Here is a 25,464-nt window from a genome sequence, read left to right as displayed (position 1 = left end):
ATGATGAGTTTTTTTTCAAAGAAAACCTTTCTGGAGTGTTTTTCACACCCTCCTTTACATCATTTCATCATATGGCACGTTTTTACAACATGTTTGAAAAATGGCATTTTTTTTCGACATAGAATAGTAAGGCGTTTTTTTTGCGCCAAAATTCATGATGATTTTTTTTCAAAGAAAACCTTTCTGGAGTGTTTTTCACGGCCTCCTTTACATCATTTCATCATATGGCACATTTTTACAACATGTTGAAAAATGGCATTTTTTTTCGACATAGAATAGCAAGGCGTTTTTTTTGCGCCAAAGTTCATGAATTTTTTTTCAAAGAAAACCTTTCTGGAGTGTTTTTCACGCCTTCCTTTACATTATTTCATCATATGGCACGTTTTTACAACATGTTTGAACAATCGCTTTTTTTTTCGACATAGGCAGACTCTCTTTACTGGCAGAGATGGAAATCAGAGGCAGATTCTGACTAATTACAGACTCAGTGATCACAGTCCCGTCGTAAAGAAAGAAAGGGAGACACATAAAGTCATGGCTACCAAAAAAGAAAGAGTTACGACAGGTCACCTAGAGACCGTGATGATCTTAAAATGTGACAAATACAATAAGATAAGACAGGAATGCTTTAAAGTCAGCAGAGTTAATCCCAAACTTCACAGAACCCAATGACAGCAAAGGAAAGATGCAGCATAAACAGCTACACAACATGTGACTTCATGTCACAAGCTAAGGGTTACATCATTAAAGCATCATTAAATATGCCAATTATCTTGACATATCCTATTACAGGCACACACAACACACATATATATATAATGTCCATCTTCATTTTCCATTCTCTTGTTCTGTTTAATCATCTTATTCAATTTCTTTATTCCACTTACTTTTTTCCCGTGGAATTACACCATCTTTGATGTTTTGGTAGTATCGTTAACCTAATAATCATGCTAATAAATTATACTGAATTTAATGAATTTTGAGAATAAGAAGTACAATGAAGGATGAGCACAGAAATACTGATGCATTGTTACAGATAAAACAACTAAACAGGATATATAGAAATAAAACCACCACTCCCTGCAGCTTTTATAGTACAGCACTGCTTATACAGAATATGTTTACTTAATACTAACACTCACCAGGGAAATTTCTCCCCTAACAGTAGCCTACTAACAGGACTTCAACTTAATAGAACTTAGTTTTTCCGCTTTCTATTGCAACTTTTAGTAAAACAAGGGATCTAAATACTTCTTCCATCCCTAGTCTCCTCTTCTAATTGGGTGCCAGCAAGTATAGTCTCGTAAAAGTCACACAAAAAGCAAAAATATTAGAATTTTGTAGCAATGTGATGAGGAGGAAGAGGTTTGACTGATGGCACACGATCCATTTTCTTTGTTCTGTTCAGGTCGAGTGATTCATTCCATCCTATAGAAAACAAAACCAGAGGACAGCATTGAAGTGAGGACAGGCCAGGAAACATTTGCCTTTAGACTAATATTTCACATCCAATTTGTTTTCAAAGAATGTGAGCCTTCATTGACGTACAAACGAGACATCATACTTTTACAATGCTCCAAACAAGAGCATGGATGATAATCATTAATACATTAATCAATTATTTCCATCTGACTTACAGTCTGTCCATCATTAATCAAAAGCTCTTGTAAAGAGCAATTCTGGATGAAAAAAAATATCTAATTGCCTCATAAAGTTTATTCAGTTTTTTTACACACCAAAAAATGGAGTTCATATGACATGGGCAATTAAGAAACACTAACATTTGGGGTCCATACGGATCTGGTAATTGGATTTTCCGTTCTGAAACGGGTATTGAAAAACAAAAAAGGAGTGGTTATTTGATTTTCGTTTTAAAATACAAAAATTAACATTGAAATACAAGGCGTTTTCCTTTTCATGATCAAAAAGGGATATACGATTTTTAAAAAAAAAAATGCTTTGATCTTCGTTTTATATTTAAGATAACAAGAAAGCAAAATCAGTAAGAGACAGAAGCGAAAAAAGGTCATTTTTTTCAATTTCTGAGACCGGAAGTGGTCATCAGCAAGTGTGGAGTCAAACAGAGTACCGTGCATAGACTGTATATACATTTTTTTTCGTTAGTTTTCATGGTCAAAATGAGAGATCAGGTGGCCGATCTTAAAATAAATCAATATAGATTTTTTTTTTTTATAGAGCATTAAAGTTTTGCGAAGCCAGGGGGCGGGGCTACTTGATTGATAGTCCGGTCTGGAATGATTGACAGGTCCTATGGAGGAAGCAGCAGAGACTCTGCTCTCCTCGTTTGGATTAATTCTGATATAATAACTGTTGGTTTATTTATCGGTGCAGCAGCAGAACATTTTCCACAAACAGTTTTCCTGTCCCGTTGGCTTGTTTTAACCAGTTTTGAACCTTTGGCTGATTCTACCAGCAGACACTGAAAGGACTCTGATAGTTTGGTAAGTAAATGTTTATTTTCGTATCGGTGCCGCTTTTAATGCACTTTATATGCAGCTTTAGTGTCAGATATAATGTGTGCCATGCACTCCAGATGTTGGTGGAGTTTATTTCTGTGTGTGTTGACCAGAGAAGAAAGTTAGCATAGTAAATATTAGCTTTAATGTTAGCGATGCTAACCGAGCTAGCTGCTCAGTCGTAGCCTGATTAAAGCTAACGTAGCATCAAGCTAATGTGTTGAGTTTCATGTAAACAGCTGAAGTGTGTTGTGTTCCTGTAATGTGGTTCATTAAGTTCATAAAACTGTGGCTGGTTGACATTAATGAAACGTTCAGGAAACTTAAATGTGCTTCAAACAGTAACGTTAATGTTCTAGTTGTCAGTAATCAACTTTAATTTGACACTAAAACAGACTGATAGTTTTAAATGACATCAGTTTCATTAATTTGTTGAAAATTGTCTCATTTGTTGTGATGTTGCTGCTGATTCATTAAAACCAGATGATCCCTGTTGAAGATACATTTAGTTCTAGTATCAGAAGTACAAGAAGGAAAATGGAAGTTTAGTTCTGCTACGTCAAAGATTTCAGGAATAAAATAACTAAATGAGTCTTTATGCCTCAAACTTTATTTTACAATGAAGAAATAATGAAATAATCACAGAAAATAAAAATATAAATAGCAGAGATAACCTGAGAGAATAATTTCCAGAAAAGTCTGTGAAGGAAAAGCAGCTTTTTATCCTGAAAGATCAGAATCTGCTCCAACATCTGCATCTGACAGCATCAAGTCAACCAGAAAGAAAAGAAAAAAGAAAATGACTTCTTTCTGATCACATCTGTTCCACTGCTGACATTCTGCTGCTGCTCATATTCTTCACATTTATAGTCCACTTTTAAAAGTTCAGCAGACAGGTCTCTGCTTTGGAGTGTGACGATGTCGTCGGTGATGTGGAGAGTGAAGTTTCCGTTTCACCCACAGCGTGCTTTAGGACAGCCGGGTCGGACTTGATGTTTGAAATACTGACTCACAGCTCAGATTTAACTGTCTGTAGTTCCGTTTTGATGGGTGTTATACTGTCACTCAAAGCCGCCAGGAGCTGGGTCTTTAAAATAACCGCCGTCTCGTTACAGAGTGAAAGTAGCAGTTCCTCCTTAAGGTCAGAGATTGCAGCATCTGAGGGCCTCTTCAAAAGAAGACATAGTTGATGAAGGCGTTCTGGAACAGGACAAGAAAGACCACGACCAAGCAGCCTTGAGATCTTAGGCAGCATCTCCCTCAGGTGGGTGTCAACGGTGTTCACGGTCAGGTCTCTGGTAATCCCATCAAAAAACAAAAAAGTCTAGATTATAAATCAACATGTAACCAAAGCACTCTGTGTATAAGGGCCTAGTATAGGATGTAGTTCAGAAAATGTCAAAGTATAGTATACTTTTCAAGAATAACATAGTATGGCCCGTAGTTCAGAGTATAGCATGTCAGGAAAAAAAACCCAACTGATTATTATGTGGTTCAAAAAGTGCAAAATAATAGGATATTGCCTAAAATTGTCATGTATGATATGTGGTTCAAAAAATGTCATAGTGCAGTATATTGTCAAAATAGTATGTTACTCAAGAAAACATCAGAGTATAACATGTCGTCTAAGAAATGCCATAGAATAATATTTCATTGTACAAGTAACAGTATAATAATTTTTAAAACTGTTCAAATGCTTATAATATGTTGCAAAAAAAACTGAAACAAAAAAAAGTCATAGTAATATGTCAATTTAAAAAGCCTATAGTATAGTGTCGCCCAACAAACGTCATAGTATAGCATGTTGCCCAAAAAACGTCATTGTATAGCATGTCAGTCTAAAAATGTCATAGTATAGCGTGTCGCTCTAAAAGCGTCATAGTATAGCATGTCACTCTAAAAACGTCATTGTATAGCATGTCAGTCTAAAAATGTCATAGTATAGCATGTTGCTCTAAAAACGTCATCGTATAGCATGTCACTCTAAAAATGTCATAGTATAGCATGTTGCTCTAAAAACGTCATAGTATAGCCTTTAGTCCACAGCTGTCAATAGGTGAGGAGCAACACAAAAACAGTCCAAACGCTGGTTTCCAGAGGGTTAGACGAGTATTTATTTGAAAGAGTAAGTTTACAACAACACAACATGTGAGGGGGTTAAAAGCAAATGGGTGTTAGTAGAATAAAAATAAATAAACAGAACTAAAAGTGAACTTCACGTTGACATTGATGGGCATTACAACCAGGAACAAAGTAAAAGATAATCAATACAAAAAAACAACTCTTCCTTTTCACCTCTTAAAACCCAAAAACACATCGCAGTAGCACCCTAAACTAAAACTACCAGTGAGTTCCCTGTTTTCCTTTCTGAACAATTCAAAGGTCCCTCTCTATCTCCCCACACATCCACCAACCACTGGAACACATCTCCAAAGTTCTGCCGGGCCAGCTCAGCTTCCCCTCAGAAGAAGTGCCACCACCTGCCAGATGAAGGAGCCTTTTGAGAGGCAGCTGGCATCGTGATTGGACTGTACTTTGGTCTGTTCCAATCCAGCTTCAGCTCCAGAGACGGCAGGCGGGACGAGTCAACGGAGGCCGGGTGGACGAAGACATGCAGCTGAGTACAATCCAGAAAACAACAGAGGAGGAGTGCAGTGGTCCAGTGCCAGAACAACCAGAGTAGCATCGTATGTCTCTTAGAAAACATCATAGTAGAGCCTTTGGTATGAAAAAACAGCATAATATGCATCGTATATTGTACAAATAACAAGTCAAAGGAAAGAGACATATATTGTAAAATTGTAGTAATTGTGGGCTGACTGATTTACTGATTATCAGTATTTTATTTTTTACTGATTTACGGTAATAAATCCATTTAAAAATGGCGCTACTTTGGCTCTGAACATTTATCTACCTGTGGTCGCTCTGTCTTCTGGGGTGATTTGATTGGTTATACGTCACGAATAAAACTCCTTTAACTTAACATCTGTCAACAAAACAAAAACGTATCAACAAAATTTTTTGTTAGAGTTTGTGTTCTTCTAAGTTTAACTCCAAGATTTTAAATACTTTCATTTACTGCAAATGAATATCTACTCCAAATGTTTCACTAATAATCATTATCAGCCTTAAAAACCCACAAAACACACCTCTATACTCGACCACACTTAGTACAGTCCAGTTCCCCCTTCTATAAATCTGCTTGGAATCTTCCACTTCCTGTTTGTCAAAGTGGCCTTCTACCTGGACAGGTTTTGTTGGAGCTCATGCAACAAACATTTTGGGTAACTGCACTTTAATATGGATGGATGACACTGAATTAGAGTCTGTTTTAATGAGACTGAGTTAAGATGTGTAGCTCTGTCATTAAATAGGAAATTATTTCTCAGAATTCACAGAGAAAAGTCTGAAATGTTTGCTAGGTTAGCGTCCCACATGTTCTTTGGCTCAGCTAAAGCTAACTCTCTCCAACTTCTGGATCTCTTGAGTTGCTTGTTGTTAAAATATCTTGCTGGAGGTGCTGAAGCTCAGAAAGTCTGAGATATTTGTTCAAAATAAGCTCATTCTCAAGTCTTATCTGAACTGTCCTCTTTTGTTTGAACTTTCCCTAAACTTAGGAGTTAGTGAAAGAGCAGCACATCCAGACTCAGTCTCATTTATGTAGCGATTAAACTTCAGTGTCATTCATTGATGTTAAAGTGCAGTTTTTCAAATGTTTGTTGCACATGCTCCCGACCAAACCAGTCCAAGTGGAAGATGATGTGAAGAGAAAGCTCCAGAGGATGAATATCACACATTTACGTTGGAAATAAATGTCCTTTAATTAGACGTTGTCATGCAAAAGTTGGATTTCCCTTTAATGATGTTCAAATCTTTGTTGAGTGTTTTGTTGATGTTGGTTTCTAAATGTTTTCTGACACTCGGCCCCAAAGATTAAAACCTTTTACGGCTCACAAGCTGCAACAATTCACATATTATCAACTATCTCTAAGTGAAAAACTGCCTGATTCCTGCATCATGAATGTAAATCTTTTGGTTTTTATGACAGTAAACTGAATATATTTGGGTTTGACATTTTATAAACCAAAACAAGAAATGAATTACTGGAGAAAACAATCAACAGATTAATGGACAAAGAAAATGTGTTTTCCAACATATATGGCTGAATTACTCCAACATGATACATACAATTTTAATTCAGTTTTATTTATATAACACCAATTACAGGTCGTCTCAAGACGCTTTTATATTTTTTTGTCATATTTAAAATATGACAAAGTAAGAAATTTAAACTAACTAACTAACTGACTAATCCAATTTATTATTTGGTTTTTAAGAGACTAATGGACAATTAAAATAACTTTCTCCACTAAAACTAATAAACATGAGGTCAAATAGAAGGAAGAGTTTTAAATACTGCAGTCCCACGATGACAAGAATAAAGTTTGTCAAGAAAAACTAAATCTGCAGGTGGATTCCATTAAAGTCCTAATAAAGGATAATAAAGTGTGATACTAAAGGTTTGTGGTGCTAAAAATCTCCAAGTAAAAATATCAAGTTGAACATGTGGATGGAGGTTGATAAAAGTTGACCTCCTTGCATTTCTCTGGAGCGACTCCATTGATTTTATGGATGGTGGTTAAAGACCTGCTCTTCTAATCGTCTTCCTTCTAGTCGCTGTAAAAAGTCAGTCCATCCTGGCTGACTTCAACACCTCTTCATGACAACTTCTTCTGCCTCCGACCTGGTGGAAACTCCAGAAACTGGGGAAAACCCGTGGAGACTCGAAGAACTCGTGGAGACTCGAAGAACTCGTTGGGCGGGGGAAGGTGTGGTGGGTGGTGGGGGGAGGTGGGGGAGTAGAGGGGGGAGGCCACCACCCACCTCCCCGCCTACTCTCCGCCCTGACTCCACCCAGACTCCGCCTTGGCTCTGCCCATGTGGTCACTTCAGGAACTACGATGCCAAAGGGACGACGAAATTATTTCTTTGTATCTGATCTGTAGCTCAGTGAGTTAAGGATTTGCCTATGGAGCTGCAGGTCGCTGGTTCAAGACCAGACACTTCTTAAATTTTCTCAAAATTCTGACAAAGACAAAGAAAGAAAAGTGCCGGTGGTGGGTCTTGAACCTGCGACCTTCCGCTTGGTAGTCACTCTTCTTATCCCCTGAGCTATTCGCTCAGATACTAATTCTTCTTTTTTTTGCGCATTTGTCATCTATTTTTTGTCGTTTTCAAGTTTTTTTTTTTACTTGAGTCTTGTCTCGACCGATTTACTCAGGAGGCTGGACTTCAGCCTTTGTGCTGGAGGGTTGAACCCTCAGTTCCAAGACTTTCCAAAGCCTCCAGACCTCCCAAGTCCTCAGGACCTGAGCTTTCACACAGTCTGAGGGCTGAAATTTTCTAAGTCCCACAGTAGTTCTCTGTTAGTTTGAACCTTCAGACAGTCTGAGGACTGAAATCTTAGAGGTTCTTGAGCAGTTCTCTGTTAGTTTGAACCTTCAGACAGTCTGAGGACTGATATCTTCTAAATTCCTGAGTACTTCTCTGTTAGTTTGAACCTTCAGACAGTCCAAGGACTGAAATCTTACAAGTTCTTGAGCAGTTCTCTGTTAGTTTGAACCTTCAGACAGTCTGAGGACTGAAGTTTTAAAAGTTTCACAGTACTTCTCTGTTAGTTTGAACTTTCTGGTTAACAGAAGCCTTAAAACTTGTGACCATGAGTCCTGATTTCACATTTAGACCATCCATCTGAGTTCTTCTCAGACCTTCACCTGTGGGTTCTTTAGAAATCCTCAACAAACTTTGATTCTCCTCACTGAACAGTAAAGTTTGTGGAGATCAGAAGGTAACATTAGTTTGATCAATGCCTTCAACTACTAGTAGACTTTATCTGGAAAGCAGTTTTCTGAAATGAGTTCTTAGTAAATCTGTCCACAATCAAACCAAGAACATAGAAAGAGGAAATGATTTGAAGAAACAACTTGATGTTTTCATTTCAGACTAGAAAACACTTTGACCTTTATCTGTTTTTGCTCTTTTTGATCCTTTTATTGTCTCTTCTGTTTAATTTGATCTTCTAAAGTTTAACTGGTGTCTTTGCAAATGTTTTGTCTTTAGTTTGATTCTTCTTAAATGTTTAGTTTTGCTCTTTTTTCTCACCTTTTATTCTTTTCTAATGTCTGATTTGATGTCCAAATGTTTTTTAATGTTTGTTGTTTTTTCAAATGTTTTATCGGCTTATTTGAAAAAGTTCCTTTTTTTCCCAATGTTTAATATTTCGATTAAATCTTTAAAGTTTTTCTTTTTAAATGTTTTATCACCTTTTAATGTTTAATTTTCTTTTGAAATGCTTCATTGTATTTTCTGTTTAATTCCTATTTAAAGTTTTTTTGTTTTTTTTGTCTTTAAGATTTAATTTTCTAATTAAACATTTAATTTTTTAATTCAATGTTTTGTCTTTTTAAAGGTTTAATAATCTAAATGTTTTGTATTTTTAAAAAATGTTTAATATTGTTCTTGTTTAATTGTATTTTTAAAATGTTTCATTATCTAAAATATTTCATCTTTAATGTTTCATACTTTTGTTTAAAAATTGTTTAAAAAATTTTGTTTGATTTCATAATTACATCTTTTGTATCTTCTGTTTATTTAAATAAATATTTTGTCAGTTTAATATAATTTAATTGTATTGAATGTTTAATTTTCTTTTTTAAAGTTTTACTGTATTAAATGTTTTTTTCCTTTGATTTAATTGCTTTTTTTAATGTAGTTTATTTCTTTAATCTTTTTTTTCTGTCAAGACTTTAACCCCAACCTTAAAAATGAAGCAAACCCTTAAATCACAATGAAAATACTTCTGTTGTCACAATCATGAATTAGTCAATTATTCAGTTTATCAATTCAACTTTATTTGTTTAGCACCTTTCACACAGATGACAAAGCTAAACAAGCAAAGAGAAAAAAAAAATGCCAAAACTATGACTAAAACTCAAAAATATATTTAATAAAAAAAAAAAAAAAAAAAAAAAAAAAAAAAAAGAGATTTAACGCTGTAATAAAATCTGTTGTGTCCAGGGGATGGAGGGAGTTTATTGAAGTCTTCTTGGGCTCACATGGGAAATCATTTAAAATATAAACTTGATATTCAGTCTAAGGAAACTGGAAACTGCAGAGCAACAGAACCAACAATATCTCCTGTTTTCTCCTTTAATGAGTCGACTCTTCTTGTGCTTTCAGACCAAAGAACTACAGACTCTTCACAACCTGCTCAAACTCTTGGTACAGGACCTCACTACACGGGTCAAGAAGGTTTCCGTCTCATTTCTACTCTGAAGCTCACCTTCTCCTGCTCAAACTGCTGACAAATGTTTCTGCTGCTCTAAAGTCTGCTCTCCAGAACTTCCTAAAAACTCTCAAAGTCTCTTCTGCTGCAGGTTGCTTTGTAGAACTGTTCCAGAAAACCTCACTAAACCACATGGAGGGGCCTCAAGATAGTCCTCCAAATGAAACTGTACAAAAACCAAACTAGCACAACCCAAAGGCTAAAGTCTCCTACAGCCTACCAGAGAACCTCTGAGAACAGAGAATCAGGACAGGAACTCTTACCTTCTGGACAACCAACGTTGGTTAACAAACAAGAATACAGAATGTGTCTGACCAAAAACCTCTAAAGCCAAGATAAAGACACAACTCAGCTGTACCAAATCCACTAATCACTGCACACATGTGCTGACTGTGGCTAAAGAACCACATTTACCAAGACAACTATCCAGTACAAAGCCCTAAAAAACACCAAGAAACACATTAAAGACGACTTTACTGCTGGAAGCTGCAAGCCAATGCCTAAAGAACAAACTAAAGCAACGAAGCCAAACCCGGCTCTGTGGTGAAAGAAGCAGAGGAAATGTTTGTCTGCAGCTAAATAAAGCAGGAAGACACTGAGCTGCTCAGGTGTTCCTGATAACACCAAGCAGCCACCCGGACAGCCAATAGGAACACAGCTTCCTGGAAGTCCAGAGGGCTGGGTTAGTCAAGGAAATTTAGTTTAAAGTTGAAGCAGAAAGTTAGCAAAGAAAGTTGAAAACCACTTTCTGATACCTGAAATCTCTGAGTTTTCACACAAAGAACGCCTGAACATGTCAAACTGGTTCCATAGTAGAATCATCATTGTAAAAATGTCATAGTATGGTGTGTTGCTCAAAAAACATTAGGACCAAGCTGTCTAGGGTCACCGAGGAGCAACACAAAAACAGGACAAACGCTGGTTTCCAGGGGGTTAGGTGGGTATTTATTTGAAAGAGTAAGTTTACAACAACACAACATGTGAGCAGAAAAATCACAAAGTCTGTCTTTAGTTCAGCTGAAAATATTAGTTTTTGTCTTTTTTATTGACCAAACTTTTCAGGAAGTAGACGAAGAATAATTAAAGCTCTCATGTAGAAGTCCAACTTGTTTTGGATCCTTGTGGAGAGTTTAATCTTAGAGTTTGTAAAGCTGTTGAGTTTTTAGAGTTACATGGATTGTTTTGACATTTAATAACCGAGTCCTGAAATAAAATTACAGTTGTGGATTTCTGTCATTTAGTCTGGACTAAACAGCAGCATAAATCTCAAGCGTCTTTATGAGGAGTCTGGATTGAGGTTTCTCACTTGATAACGATCAAAACATGAAATTTAGGTTGATTTAAAGGAATATTTCACCTTAAATCTTTGAATGTTGACCTAAAAGGTTGGTTTCAGGAAGTATTCCATCTACAAGGTCCTCACACATCCACCTTAAAGGAACATTCCACCAAAAATCCTTGGACATGCACCTAAAATGTTGGTTTAACCGAGTATTCCATCCAAAATCCTCAAAGAGACCTGAGGGGCTGGTTAAAAGGAATATTCCACCTAAAACCTCAAATATAGACCCGAAAGGGTGGTTTAGAAAAAATCCTTCAATGTAGACCAAAAAAGTTAGTATGGAGGAATATTCCACCTGAAATGTAGACCTGAGAAGTTGGTTTGGAAGAATATACCATCCTAAACATCCTTACATGTAGACTAAAAGACGGTTTGGAAGAAAATTCCACCTAAAATCCTCCAATGTAGATCTAAAAGGTGAGTTTAATGGTATATTCCACCGAAAATGCACTACTGTAGACCTCGGAGGTTGGTCTGATGGTATATTCCACCCAACATCCTTGAACATAAACTTAAAAAGTTCGTTCAAAGGAATATTCCACCTAAAATCCTTCAATGTAGACCAAAAAATCTTGGTGTAAAGGAGTATTCCACCTTAAATGTAGCCCTAAAGGATGGTTTGGAGTAATATTCTACTCTAAAATCTTCCAATGTAGACCTAAAAGGTTGATCTGATGGTATATTCTACCCAACACCCTGGAACATTTACCTAAAAGGTTGGTTTAATGGTATATTCCCAGAAGAACCCTTGAACATTGGGCTTAATGGTATATTCCACCCAAAATACCAAGAAGTCAGTGTAAAGGAAATATAGACCTAAAAGGATTGTTTAAACGAATATTTAAACGATTATTTTCATTATTTAATAATCTGTTATCAGTCAGAACCCTGGAAAACTTATTTTCATCAGTTTTTTTTAGTGGAAGTCACAAATAAAGGAGCTCTTGGTTTTTCCCGGCGTTACTGAGTCCAAAGCTGCTGTTTCAACACAGACACGTTCACATGCATCCACAAACCTCTCAGCACTCAAACACCCACAGACAGGAGGCCGGCTGGGCTGAGGCTCGGCGGCGTCCTCAGACCCACGAGTCGGGGAGTCGCTGAACTTGTTGGTCCGGTTTGAAGGCCTCCGTGTGGTCCAGTAGAAGTCTACGTAGTCGGTGTTGGCTTTGAACCGCAGTGACTGGCCACCATCAGGTGGACCGGCTCGTCCTCGTAGGGCTCCTCCTGTAGCCTTGAGGGAACCACAGGAACATTCAGTAGCTGTTGGAGTTCTTCCTGTCAGGCTCGTGGTAGAACAGCTCTGAAGAATCTTGTACTTGTCTTATCTGGAACAATCTAACAGCCTAAACTGTTAACAGCAGTGTAAAGAAGCAAACACACAGGCATAGATTAGGACTCAAACTAGATTTATTTTAGAAAACAAATCAGCTTAGAGGCATTTGTTCACACATGTGGCTGAATAAGAGGCCGTCCAATCAGATTCGAGGTCTTCACTCTGTAGGTTGTTTGTTGGGTGAGACTCTTGGACCTCCATCAGCTGACGTGGATGTTTGATGGTCTTCCTCTCTAGTGCCAGATGATTCATCCATGAATTCAGCAGCTACAGACTGAAATGAAGCTCATGCTGCTGTTATTGAATTCCTGTTCCAGATTAGATGTTCAGAGCTCACCTTGAATGCATGCCGTCTGCTGTCTGATAGTTTTTCTCATTGTAGTCTTCAATAAAGTCTTTTTCCTCATGTCAGGATGTGGTGAGACTCTTTCTCAGTCTCTGCAGACGTCCCTCATTGTGCATCTCCAGAAAAGAAACAGAAAAACTGGTCACTGCTTCAGCATCAAACGCTCTCCAGCACTGAGAGTGTTTTAGGAATTCATTCATTGTGTTGTGAACTTTGAAGGAGCAGAAACTTTACAGCTGCCAAAGATATGAGCTCCAATTCTGGATGTTTTAGGAAATGAAGTTCATCAAATGATCACTTGATTTTTGCTGATAACTCTCATTAAATTACTGAAGAAATCTAACATAAAAACCTGTAAAATCTCAGGCAGCTTTTGTTAAAGTTTGTCTATAATTCTATCATCATGTTCTGGAACCAGGACTCTGCAGAAGTTCCTTCAATCAGATACTTGTGTGTTTCTATTTAAGGCCTCAGGTTTGAACGTACAGCAGAGGATTAGAAAGGAGTGACTTTAATGTTTAAATCAGTCCAGTAAATATTTGGAGTAAAAATGTTTAAAATTTTGATTTAGATAGATTTGTGTCAAATAATATTGTAGAGTCTCACTTAAATATCTCCAAATGAGTGTATTTACATTTTATAGAATATTTGATTTCTTAATCTCAATACTGTAGGGTCTGACCTTAAATATTACAATGATGTAAATTTAAATAGTACTTTAGTGCAGAGTCATAAAATTTAATCAGCTAAAGTTACATTATAAATATCACTGTACAATCTTAACCTGAACATTCATATTATTGAGGTAAATTTACATAAATCATGATATTCTACAGTCTTAACTGGAATATTTCTAACATTAATCTTTTTGTATTGTGCTGATAAACAACAATAACCCAACTTTCAGATAATATTTATTGTCTGTGATTGTGAGACTAAATTCCTCCACATTCTGGAACTTCCATGCAGCAGCTGTAGGAATAAATAAAAATAAAATCTGCTAATTTCCACATTATGCATATTTATTTATTTTTAATATCTCAGACTGAATGGTAGCTGGCAGTAAAAACAAACTCATCTGCTGGACTGCATTTCCCAAAATGGAAACATGGACAGAATTTAATACTCATGTATCCATAGCAACGCTAACATTTCTGCTTCTTACCAAAGTTCACAACACAAGTAAAGATTTTAATGTAAAACTTCAGGGATTACTGCTAACCATAAGTATTCTGATCAATACTTCATGATCAATATCAGGACAGATGTTACAACTCCAGCTGTTGCATTAGACTGCAGTTATTCACAGAGAAATTAAAACATCACATTCCTCATAAAAACTAGATGGGACTTTTATTAAATAAAGTGTTGGTGAATAAACTGTAAAAAGTGCAAAGCAGCTCCATTAAATCAGGAGATGTGAGACTTCCACAGCGTGGATCACCATCTGCTGTGTTGATTCATAGCTGAATGTCAGAATGAACTGAGATAGAAAAGCTGCTTTGAGCTGCAACATTACGGTCTGACAATCCAACACCATCACAGTTTTCATCTGGTTGTTTTGCTCCAACATGCTGTGAAGTTCAGTTTTTACCTGAATCAATACAGAGATTCTATTTCCAACCAAGACTGGAATAAAAATTACAATGTTATGAGGTTATTAATGCAACTAAATCCTTTCAGATAGAAGGATTTACTTCTAAGTTCTAATTCAAGTTTCAGTTGGAGCACATTGCATTCACAAAGAAAAACAGCGATACCTTCATAGCAACATTTAATAAACCTAAAGCTTCCCTGTTGGCACATTGGTGAAGTTTGTTACTGAGCATCTGAACCTTAAATCCAGTGAGACGACCATCTTCAGTCGAGGCCAGTCAGAGAACTTCAAGACCTTCCATCAGCTGGACCAGATGTGGCATCATCTCCCTCTGAACATCTGGATGACAGGAGAAAAGACAGAAATCAAACACAGATCACAGAAATACAATTTATTCACTTTCATCATTTTATAAAAGTAGCATGAACTTTATTAAAACTTGACAATATCAGTAATGAAAGTAAATGTTTTTATCTCGTGTTGAAGCTAAATTTAAAGTCAATTTTACTGACAGTTTATCCTGAGAGGAGTGAGAATGGAGCTTTTCTTTCCTTTTTAGAATATTCTCTCAAAATATTCTGTTTATTATTGGCTTTAGAAGCATTTTTCTTTACTTATTTATTTTTAGATACCTTAGACTGATGCACTTTGTTGGTTTACAGATAATTCCATGTACAGTGACAATAAAGATCTTCTATTATAACATATTTTACTAAAACAAGAACTGCAAACCTTCTCAACCATCTCTCAGTCTGCAAAATTCCAACTGCAACCAAGAATTATCTGATGTACTTATTATAATCTTTACTGAACCAGCCCTGGAATTAATAAAAATCTGTATATGGATATGATTTTCTCTGATGGGACCACTATGGAAGCCGTAGTAATTATTAATTATCCTTTGAAGCGAAAGATTGGGTCTTTATTCAGGTGGATAAAAAAAAAATGCTCTCCCTTAAAAAAAACCAAAACAAACAAAAAAAAATATGCATACAATAAAGTAAATCTCTTCTGCACTGCACACATTCTACACTTTTGTATAACTCTGGATGTCAGAGTAAAGGCAGACAGATCCACCGATCAGCCACAACATTCTGACCACTGACAGCTGAAGAGAACAACATCCATCATCTTGTTCTAATGCAACGTTCTGCTGGGAAACCTTGACGTTCATGTGGATGTTTGACATGTACCACCACCTAAACACTGCAGGACAAACAACCCCCTAGTCCCCATGGCAACAGCAGTCCTTGATGCCAGCTGCCTCCCTCAGCAGGACAAACTAAATCTACTCAGGAGTGGTCAGAGGAACACAACAGAACTAAGCTGTTTACCTGGGTTCCACACTCCCCACATCCAGATCTGATTGAACATCTGTGGGATGGTCCAGGATCAGCCTGGTCGAGGTAGGACCCACCCTGCAACCCACAGAGCCCACAGGATAGATACCTCTTTCTAAGTTTGATCAAATCACGATAACTCTGTGTCCTGTTGTACAATGTTTTCCCAACAGATGGCGCTACCCTCATGAATGGAGCATCAACAAGTAACGTCTACAACACAAAAGAAATGTCTGGAAGCCAGTGGCCACCACTTTGAGCACCTCTTGTAATTTTAGAGGCCAAAGATAACTTTTATTAATCTCATGATGTCTGAATAAATTTGGTATTGAAATATTTATGCAAGTTTTTCTTTTCCTGATGTGTGTAAACATTATTTTAGCTGACTCTGTATAATGGGTTTCTGACAGGTCACCAGGCAACATCTTTTTATAATAATGACAAACATACCTGCATTCTACAGGAGTGATTTTCCTCATGTGTAGGTAAAGATGTGAGGAGCTTAGAGATGACAGGAGCAGGAGTCATCCTCACTAATTCAGCTTCCACCTAGAAACAGAAAGACCACAAACACACTGATATACTCACAAACGTTCAACCTCACAACCTCAAAATATCTGTTTAGGAAGTGTTGTGTTTCTAAATTCTGCAGAAAGCATTGACAGACATTCTTTTACAAGGTTGTGTAAAAAGCAGCCTGTCCTCTGAGCTATTGAGAAATCTTCCTGAACAACGTTTCTACGTGTAAATCAGCTCACCAAAAACTAAAGTCTCAGTCAGAGACAACAGGTATCACAAATTATAAACAACTTTCTTTGTTTACTCAGACTTTCTGCTCCAACCTCACATAAAAAGGGGAGTTTAACTCGTCAGGTGACTGAAAATGAACGGCTTGTGCAGTTCTAGATCCAAAAGTATGTTGTAATGTTTCAACTCATGTTTTACTACAATTATACATGCAATAACAAATAAATACAATGGCTGGTTGTTAGTTTATTCACTATTAATGTCACTTTATATACTGGATTTAACTTGAGCAGTGGAAGAGAGAAGAAATTTAATGAAATTATGGAGATTCAGAGAGGTAATGTTGCGCAATGTTAAGTTAGACGTTGTTTAATTCAAACCAGCTGAATGCTTAACTTCAGTGCAGCCGAACGGGTTTCAGTTAACCTTAAAGTGAAATAACTTTTTTAAAAGCTAAAATACATAGTAGAGAAATACAGGTTGAGAAGTTCATTCTAATAATGACATACAGCTGTGGCAGCAACTAACACAGGTGTTCAGCGGTAAGTTAGCCACCTGTGTTAATTAGCCCGCTAGCTAACTTAGCCGCTTAGCAAGCTAACGCGTCCGGACCAACTGCTCAAACACGACAAAACACAACTCTTCACAAGTCGCTGACTTAACGTACAACAAAACAACGCTACAGGTTCGAAGTATTTATCTTCTTACCGTGTTTTACTCCAAAAACAAGATCAACAGCAGCCAGAGATGCTACCAGACGTGCTGACCATAGATATATGTAGAAGACTAGATACACTAGCGCGCTGTCTTCTGTGGTCTGACCAATCACTGCTCTCTGGCTCCGCCCTCTGAGAGTCTTGTTGTCGTTTGGCTCCACACTTGCTGATGACCACTTCCGGTCTCAGAAAATGAAAAAACTGACCTTTTTTCGTTTCTGTCTCTTACTGATTTTATTTTTTTTTGTTATTCTAAATGTAAAATGAGAGTCAAAGCATTTTTAAAATTTCGTATATCCCTTTTTGATCATGAAAAGGAAAAACACCTTGTATTTCAATTTTAATTTTTGTATTTTAAAATGAAAATCAAATAACCACTCGTTTTTTGTTTTTCAATACCCGTTTCAGAACGGAAAATCCAACTGCCAGATAAATACACGGACCATTTGGCCATACATGCGAACTTGCTAATTTTACATGTGCTGGTAAGACAAAATCTTATATCCAGATTGCTTGTAAATTAAACTCAAATCTAACATTAATGTTGTTTTTAACAACTTGTGATTTAAAAAAAAAAAAACAACAACAATTATTTACTTGTTACATTATAATTTACACCGGAAAAACAACACCAGAAACAGTCGTCCGGACAAACTAAAATTAAACTTCACGAACTGGTCGTTACGTCATCACGCAGGGCCTGCGCCTCATGTGATGCATTCATGTACTGCTTGGTTACCTTGGAAATCCCGAATTTGTGAACACAATTAAAAGACCAAACGCTATTACGTATGTAGTTTTAGCTTATTATCATTATTGATAATAAATCAAAGTATTCAAATAGTGGTGTAGCTGGATCAAGAAGGAGAATACATATTAAGTAATTATATTTTTCGTCGTAGGTAAATCATTCTGTCCCTAACAACAGTCACGGTTCCTTAACGTCTCATTTAGAAGTTGTTCCTGGTTGTAGGATGTTTACGGCTGTGTGTTATGAACCAAGACCACCACTACAGGCATAACATTTTTATGAGATTTGTACACAATGAAAACTTAACGCATTAAGGCATTAAAATATCTTTGTTTCAGTGACCTAACGCACAACAAACATGTTCCCACGGGATTTTGCTTGGGGAGCGGGAACTGCTGCGTATCAAATAGAAGGTATGTAAACACAACCACGAGATTTCTGAACCGAGGCACTGTAATAGCAACTGTTTAAAAGCGGAAGGGTTTGACACAAGAGAACCACGTGTGGGGTTTAATGTAGTAAATAGCCCTAGAATAAATGCTAGTCAGTCAACGTCTCCTTTATTGATAGTATAACGCGATTATAGTCAGTTCTCTCACTCAAAAACTCCATTGTTTTGTGGTAACACTGTATTAACTATTGCACTGATGCTGTCAAAAGTATATTTAATATAATCCAGTACCAGAAACAGAAAAAACTGAGCTGAATCCACAAAATCCTGGCATTAAGAATGAGTTTAAATTGTATTAGAAGCACGGACATTCATGATGTTGTGTCTACTCCCAGTAAATGGCAACACACTAAGAACAATAATACAAAGGCAGCACGTAATATTATCAAATTAGAATTAGTAGGTTTTCACATGTGAGGAATTTGAAGTAATAATTTGGTGCATTGTAGTAAATGCTGACAAGATGACAATTTTTGAAACAGGATAAAAAGTTTCAAAACAAAGCAAGCATTGCAGGAAAAAAGACCATAAGTTTTACCAGACAAATGAGATTAAGTGTCACAAATCCAATAAACTGCAAGTCAAGGAAATCTAAGTAGTTTTAAAAAAGTAATAGAAGTATTTACAGTGTGAAAAAATGTGCAAATTATGTGCTTGGGAATGTGAAAATTAACATGGATTGTGGCCTCAGATGTGCAGAGGATAATAATAGTCCTGTTTAAAAAGCTTTGCCTTAATTTAATGCATTAAGTAAATAATAAGTATTTGTTGTTCCAGCACACGACTTCTCTACAACAGCATAGACAACTTGAAACAACCAAACTATGTTACAAAAGCCAGATGGTTGTCGATGCTGCTTGTGGAATATGTTGTTCAACTCTTCCTAAAGGGGTTGGGGAATTTGGCAGATATTCTGGGATGCAGGATCACATTGTCGAACATGTTTTTTAAAAGCATTGTGTCACACATTGTCACACTGGAGTTTTAAACAATTTTTTTAGAGGACAATTGGTGGAGTTTTGTAGTGTCTGGCGAGAGCACAAAATGACATGCCAATATCCAACTTGATATCTTTCTCTTGTTGTTTAACACTATTCTGTCCATAACAACAGAAATTAGATTTTTAACTTTTTCTGTGAGTGAGTAAAGAGGACCATTAGAATGTTGCTTTTATATTTTTATTCAGTCTAGCTATGCAGAAGCAACATGTAAAGTGTATAACCTGCAAAAGTTTACTGAAATAATAATTAGCATTATTGTGTTTGATGTTTTTCTAACTCGCTTGCAGATCTCTTTAGCTGAACTGGCTACATACAATTATGTTTATAAATAAAAACAAATGATAGGAAAATGAAAACAATAAAAATCCTCGTGGAGACAAGCCAAAGACACTGAAATGCACAGGCAGTCCCAGCAGAAACATTACAGTGATTTTTCTTACCTACCCAGTTTTATGAAATGCAACAACCTTTATGTGCTTGTTGAGGTAGGTGGCTGGCAGGCAGACGGCAAGGGACCGAGTATCTGGGACGCATTTTGTCACGAGAACGGCAGAGTGTTTGGGGAACAGAATGGAGATGTGGCCTGTAACAGCTATGAGCTGTGGGAGAAAGACCTGGAGTGCATCCAGCAGCTTGGAGTGACGCACTACCGCCTGTCACTCTCCTGGGCCCGCCTCCTGCCTGATGGGACCACAAGGCATGTCAATCAGACAGGTATCTCCATATTCTCCAAAGACCCTCGCTAGAATTAAATTTGAGCATATTTGATGTGCTGTTTTACCTTATTACCCAGCGGTGTTTCTCCCACAGGTGTACAGTACTACAACAAAGTGATAGATGATTTGCTTGCCTGTGATGTATCACCCATGGTCACCCTTTACCACTTTGACCTGCCTCAAACTCTCCAAGATCAGGGCGGCTGGAAGTCACCTGGTATAGCAACCCTCTTTGACAGCTACGCTAAGTTTTGTTTCCAGACATTTGGGGACCGAGTTAAACTTTGGATCACTATCAATGAGCCACATGTATGTGCCAAACTGGGCTATGAAGACGGCATCCATGCCCCAGGGTTGAAAGAAAAAGGCACCGCAGCCTACCTAGTGGGGCATAACATGCTTCGTGCCCACGCCATGGCCTGGCACAGCTACAACTCTGTATACAGGCCACAGCAGAAGGGTGCAGTGTCTTTAGCCCTCAACAGCGACTGGTTTGAACCATCAGACCAACATTGCAATGAGGATATAGCTGCTGCTGAACGTGACCTTGCATTTACTCTGGGGTGGTTCGCTTGGCCTGTGTTTGTTACCGGAGACTATCCAGAAGTAATGAGAACTGCTATAGACGCTCGAAGCGCGAAGTTGAGATACAACGGTGCCTCGAGGCTGCCCAGTTTCTCAAGCGATGACCCTGCCATTCTAGGAACAGCTGATTTCTTTGCTTTGAACTACTACACGTCCCGCAAAGTCAAACCAGGAGGAGGCTGCGGAGAAACATTGTGTATAAAGAGCGACCGAGATGCAGAAGAGGTTTTGGATTCGTCCTGGCCAATTTGTGGAGTGTCTTGGCTGGCTGTAGTGCCATACGGCTTAAGGAAACTACTAAAGTACATTAAGGTAAAAATACAAACAGAACATCATCTTTTGATTCATTTCCTGTGGTACATTTTGCTGAAATTTATCTGACTTATTCCGCATCACTAAAAGTTCACAAAATCAAGGGTCAGTCGCATCCTTTCTTTGGATTCCATGGATTTTTAAAAAATTTTTCTCTCAAAGTCACACTGAATTGACTATCGACAAGACAGATCGCCCTCAACCAAACGAGGAGAGCACTGTGACATTTGTTTAGTGTCTTGCTATTGATTTTGTATGCAGCAATCTCCTTTCGACACCTCCAGAAACACATTGATGCTTCATTAGTGCTGTCACATTGAATGAAACAGTTACTTTGCTGAAAAGTGTTTGCAAACGAGCAATTTCCTGCTGTTGTGACTTGTCACAGGCCATTAGTTTGAGCCTGGCACCGTTGAAATGCAGCTAAATGGCTCACTGTAGACCAATCTGTCTCTCCTCTCACTGCCTGACAGTCCTGATACCTTGTTTGACAATAATATTTGCCCTCTGACTTTCCAGGACACTTTCAACAACCCAGAAGTCTACATCACAGAGAACGGCTTCTCTCAGGTGGGGCAGCTGCAGATGGAGGATGTCCAACGCTGTGAGTTTTACAAGGACACCATCATGGAGGTGGCTAAAGGTAAGGACTGTTAAATCAGTACTGGATAAAGACTTTGAGTATAATAAGAAAATATATGATAGCAGACAGTTGTAGAGTCCAAAGTGTATATGGGGTTAAATGATGATTTAATGTCAGTCCAGCACAGAAATACAGTTTGACAGTGTGCAAAGACTGGTTTCTGTTGGATTAAGCAATTTTCAATTGTAACTTTAAAAATATATATATATCTCTGTTTTGTAGTAGTGCACTATGGCTCAATTATTTCAAGTGTCCAGAAAGCTGTCTTCAAGTTTTGTAAAATTTTTACACCTCTGAGATTTTTGTACATATGTATGTCACTAGCCTTATGTTGCTTTCAGATATTGAAACCAGGCAAGCTATCATGATGGAAACAAAAAACAAAAAAAATCTTTCATTCTTCAGCTGCAAATTTGTAGAGTTATTTGTTTTGGGGAAACCGTCTTGCTAGTCTTTATATTTTTTCATTGCCGGGAACATGTGACACAGCTAAATGGAACTAATGCATTCATACTTAAATTGTTTACATCTATGCTTTCTATGAGTTTTTTACTCCAGGCCTTACATTCTGTGTCAAACAGCAATCCCTTCATTTAAGGCAGTTAGACAATAAAAAGATAAACAATTCTACAATAAATGACACAATTATAGTACAAGAAACAATCATTGCAAATGCTTACAGTTGATAAGCATAAAACTAGGCATCACTGGTTTACACTTTTTACAAAGAAGTCCTGCTCTGAGTGTGCTTTTAACACTTTATAATGATGTTAATCTTGTCATGTGTCATGTTGGTAGTCATGCTTTAATTAGATGGCTATAGCTAATAAAGAAAGGAACAGAGGAGGCTCCATTTAAAAATAGGGCTTTGGCATCAACTCTTACACAAAACTCTTGCACAAAATTACAACTGCTTTCTATGTTTTAACTCTGTGTTTAGCGATCCATCAAGACGGGGTCAACGTCCGTGGATATTTTGCATGGTCGCTGATGGACAACTTTGAATGGGCCGATGGATTCAGCGTTCGGTTTGGATTGTTCCACGTGGACTTCTCTGATGCAAAGCTGCGTCGAACCATATATCGGTCTGGACGAGAATATGCAAAGATCATAGAAAAATACAAATCTGGGCAACCTAAATGAGAGCAGTAGGCAGCTCAGGTATTAATACGTGGATTCTTACAGATGTACAATTACTGATGGAAAAGAAGAAACTTTTAATGTCTCAGATGTTGAAAATGACCCACTAGTTTAAATATTCTTGTTGCTTTGTTGAACTTACAAACTACATATTGCATGAACCCAGTTAACTGAAGCACCTACCACTGTAATTCAAAGCACCACTATTGTTCTCAAAATACTTTTTAGTTCAGAACATCACCAGACAACAGTCCAACAAGTAGCTTGCCTTTAAGTAAATCTGACATCAGCAGGCAATAAGCCAAGAGTTGATTCAGTGGAATGCAAATTAGTATTCTGTCCTGCCCAATTCTCAGTCAGAGTGCACAAGGACGTTTTGGAGGGCCAAGGCAGCTGTAATCATCCCAGACCAAGCTGCTATGAACACCAGCAATCAGATGACCACGAATAACAGCAGTGCATACATGCTTTATGTGCAGATACGAAAGCTGACCTGTTGTGGCAGTTTCTCTGCATCTCCAGGATCTTATCTTCCCTTTAAATCTACCTATGGGAGTATGAAGCTATGGCAGTGAATCTGAGAATACAGTATAATACCTTGCATCGTGTTCTGGAAGTTTGAGGCTGACTGGAAGGTTGAAGTTATCTTCACATGTTCTTTCATTTTCACATGAAAAAAAAAAAGATAAAACTTTTAAACATTATTTTTGTTAAATGTAATTACATTTGTTTTGGCTGCTTTGACACCCAGTCTGGATTCAGTCTTGAAAAGTCACCAGGGTTGATGTCGCGCTGGTTGTTTTGTATATTTAGTTTACTATGATTTTCACTTGAAACCCACAAAAAAAGAACGCAGGCACTGATAAAGGGGTAGAGCTAATGCCAAAACACAACCAGATGTAATTACACTTTGGAACATGAGTTGCCTGTTTGTAGACTAAAAGACACAATGCCAGTTAAATTATATGATCTAAGTGAAGTGAAACACAAGGCAATAACAGTGCTACAGGGATGGCAGGTTAAAGGTAGAGTATTCGATTCTCATTCAGTGCACATTTAGTCAAATTTGCTGTTGACGGTTCACTTGCTGTCTATTCTGATTCTCTGTGGATTTCCCTAAAAATGTCAAGACCTGAATGGTGCCAAGACAAGAACCCCTTTCATACCTGCGCTTCTTTCCAATAATTTGACTGCATTTGAATGTGTCGGCTTCGTGTCTGAATGAGCATCCTGGTAACCTTTCTGTTAAAGCTTCAACAGCAATCATTATAGGTTAGACTTTGCTTCATTTCTGTATACTTTTAATACGGCATACATCTGATTTGTATGCCAACAGAACATCATGCACAACTTCGACATCCTTCAACTGAATGCAAGATTATGTACATAACAGATTTAGATTTAGTCTTTGGTTTATTTGTGCATTGTTCTGCATTATACATCACTTAATGTACTGTCCAGTCTCAAGTGTTGCAGACAGCCCATGGCACTTCCTGTCACTTAAACAGTCTGATGAAGCAGCAATGTTTTGTGTCTGAAAAGGGCTCAAGAAACATGAAAACATAAAGGCTTCTCAACTGGCCAGTAGCTCAAGGCAGATCTTTTTCTACTGGGAGTAAAGCCTCTGATCGGGTGGTAGCATGACCTCTTTGATACCGTTAAGTAAATACTGTAGCTTGTCTATTGTAGGGAAAAGAAGTCCCACTTAATCCAGCACAACTGGAAATCTTTTCGCAGCCACTTCACCTATCAAAGGGGAAGGACTCAACGTGCAATAAAACACAATGTTCAACTTAGTTATGATGATGCCGTCAGGAGAATGCTTCACTAGGCTCAGAAGGGATGCCAGCTGAAAGCAACAGATGTCCTGCCACAGGAAGAGAGCATAATGCCATTTGTGTTCCCTGGACAGCTGTGCAAACTCCCTACTTAGAGGAAAAAAAGAAGCAGGAAGGCAAAAAAAAAAAAAAAAAAAAACTCCCAGAGGCCCTGTTGATTCTTTGCGCATACTGTGGTTAAGGCTAAGGATTATTTCAATGGAGTCGTGAACAATGCACTGTAACGCTAAGGGGCTTAGAGAGATGTGTTGAATATTAGGATTTGGTATTAGTGTGTACAGGTGTGTCTGATAGAAAGGAGGATATTGTGGACAGTTTGTAATGTTTTAGGTTCAGGTGAAATGAGGACGAGAAGCCAAAATGAGGAAGAGCAGCTGTGATAGCATCTGTTTGTGGGACTACAGTGTCACCTTGTGGTGGAGAAGGAAAGTACAGCTCTGAATCCAGCAGCTGCTGCACTCCACAATAAGGTGCCACATGATGTGCCGCTTTGATTAATAAAATGCATCTTGTTGGTGTAGCTATAAACAAGGAAAGCAGCTTTCTAACCTCAATACATCATATATTTAACACAATTAATATTTATGCTTCGATGTGAAGGAAAATGTCATTTATATTCTGTGTTGGGAGACTTTGTTTGCATTAATAAGCATGGTGTATAGTGGCTTCCAGTTGGCTGTGCTTACTGTTTTCAACAGATGTGAATAATACCCTTGTGGCCCTCCTCCATCTATGTCAGGCCGAGTGAGAATCTCCTTTGTCTTATGATGAATAACAAGCT

At 37.6% G+C, this 25,464-nt stretch overlaps 1 protein-coding gene and 1 long non-coding RNA gene across 3 annotated transcripts; one reads left to right on the top strand and one right to left on the bottom strand.

Annotated features, from left to right (window-relative positions):
* Positions 1-12,556: 12,556 nt before the first annotated feature.
* Positions 12,557-17,353, bottom strand: LOC129348092 (uncharacterized). Of its 2 annotated transcripts, XR_008600508.1 has the most exons (5): positions 17,239-17,353; positions 16,234-16,332; positions 14,682-14,782; positions 12,838-12,984; positions 12,557-12,774 (listed from the first exon to the last, which is right to left on the bottom strand). It is a non-coding gene; the product is annotated as an uncharacterized LOC129348092 (long non-coding RNA). The 2 variants fall into 2 exon arrangements; XR_008600507.1 differs by having other exon boundaries at positions 12,838-14,782.
* An 871-nt stretch (positions 17,354-18,224) lies between these two features.
* gba3 (glucosidase, beta, acid 3) lies at positions 18,225-24,010 on the top strand. The gene is made up of 5 exons (XM_023277835.3): positions 18,225-18,410; positions 19,939-20,163; positions 20,260-21,062; positions 21,582-21,705; positions 22,646-24,010. Exons 1-5 carry the CDS (start codon positions 18,356-18,358, stop codon positions 22,846-22,848), a joined length of 1,410 nt encoding a protein of 469 aa, XP_023133603.2. The 5' UTR covers positions 18,225-18,355; the 3' UTR covers positions 22,849-24,010.
* Positions 24,011-25,464: the final 1,454 nt, after the last annotated feature.

Source organism: Amphiprion ocellaris, chromosome 23, assembly GCF_022539595.1.
Source record: "Amphiprion ocellaris isolate individual 3 ecotype Okinawa chromosome 23, ASM2253959v1, whole genome shotgun sequence".
NCBI lineage: Eukaryota > Metazoa > Chordata > Actinopteri > Pomacentridae > Amphiprion > Amphiprion ocellaris.
Note: the sequence above shows the minus strand (reverse complement) of the source record. Positions and strands in the feature narration are given on the sequence as shown.